General features: G+C 56.3%; 1 protein-coding gene across 1 annotated transcript; it reads right to left on the reverse strand.

Moving 5' to 3' along the window:
- Positions 1-319: 319 nt before the first annotated feature.
- Positions 320-511, reverse strand: DICSQDRAFT_19696 (uncharacterized protein; the record flags this gene model as incomplete). The annotated part of the gene is made up of 1 exon (XM_007371692.1): positions 320-511. A coding segment is annotated over one exon (192 nt), but the record flags the coding sequence as incomplete, so codon positions are not given.
- Between the last annotated feature and the right edge of the window lie 215 nt (positions 512-726).

Consider the following 726-nt stretch of genomic DNA (forward strand, 5'->3'; position numbering starts at 1 on the left):
CACCGGAGAAGGTGGGGGAAAGGCACGACCCTTGGCCAAGGCCGACGGGGGGTGTGAGAAACTCAGGAGAGGAAAGGGAACCGAGCCGGAAAGACGTGGTGCGGGGGGCGAGATAGGCGCGGAGCCATGTGGAGAAGGCCGGCGCGTAACCCTGTCGAGTGCAGAGGGCGAGGAGGAGGTCGTGGTTGATGGACGGGAAGAATTGGGAGACGTCGAAGGCAAGGAGGGTAGTGACCATCTTCTTGCGCCAGCTGCCGTGGATGTGGTTGACGACGGAGGCTACGGCGTCAGTGGTGCTGCATTGCCACGTGGAGCCGAACTGGAGGGGGTGGAGTATGCCGTGTGAGTGAGCATCAAAAGTGAAACGATTGTTTACCACTTTCTCCATCCACTTGGCAATAGTGGAGAGGAGAACGATGGGCCTGTAAGATTTCAGAAGTGTGTAATCAGTCTTGTTCGGTTTAGGAAGGAGGACGGAGACGGCACGGCGGAAAGGCGCCAGCCAGACGCCATGTGAAAAGATCGCGTTGAAGAGGTGGACAAAGCCAATGAGGATGGCCTCGTGACCTTTAGTGCGGGTGGCGAGGACCCACTTGAGGTGTTGAACTTGGACTTATCCGGTCCGGACTACACAAGGCTATGCGTCTCCTAGCGCTTAGCTGTAGTCGCTTATGTAGTATGTTACCATATTTGGGACTCTCTGCTCATGTACTATAGCTATGCTTC

The sequence above is a fragment of the Dichomitus squalens genome, assembly GCF_000275845.1.
Source record: "Dichomitus squalens LYAD-421 SS1 unplaced genomic scaffold DICSQscaffold_187, whole genome shotgun sequence".
NCBI lineage: Eukaryota > Fungi > Basidiomycota > Agaricomycetes > Polyporales > Polyporaceae > Dichomitus > Dichomitus squalens.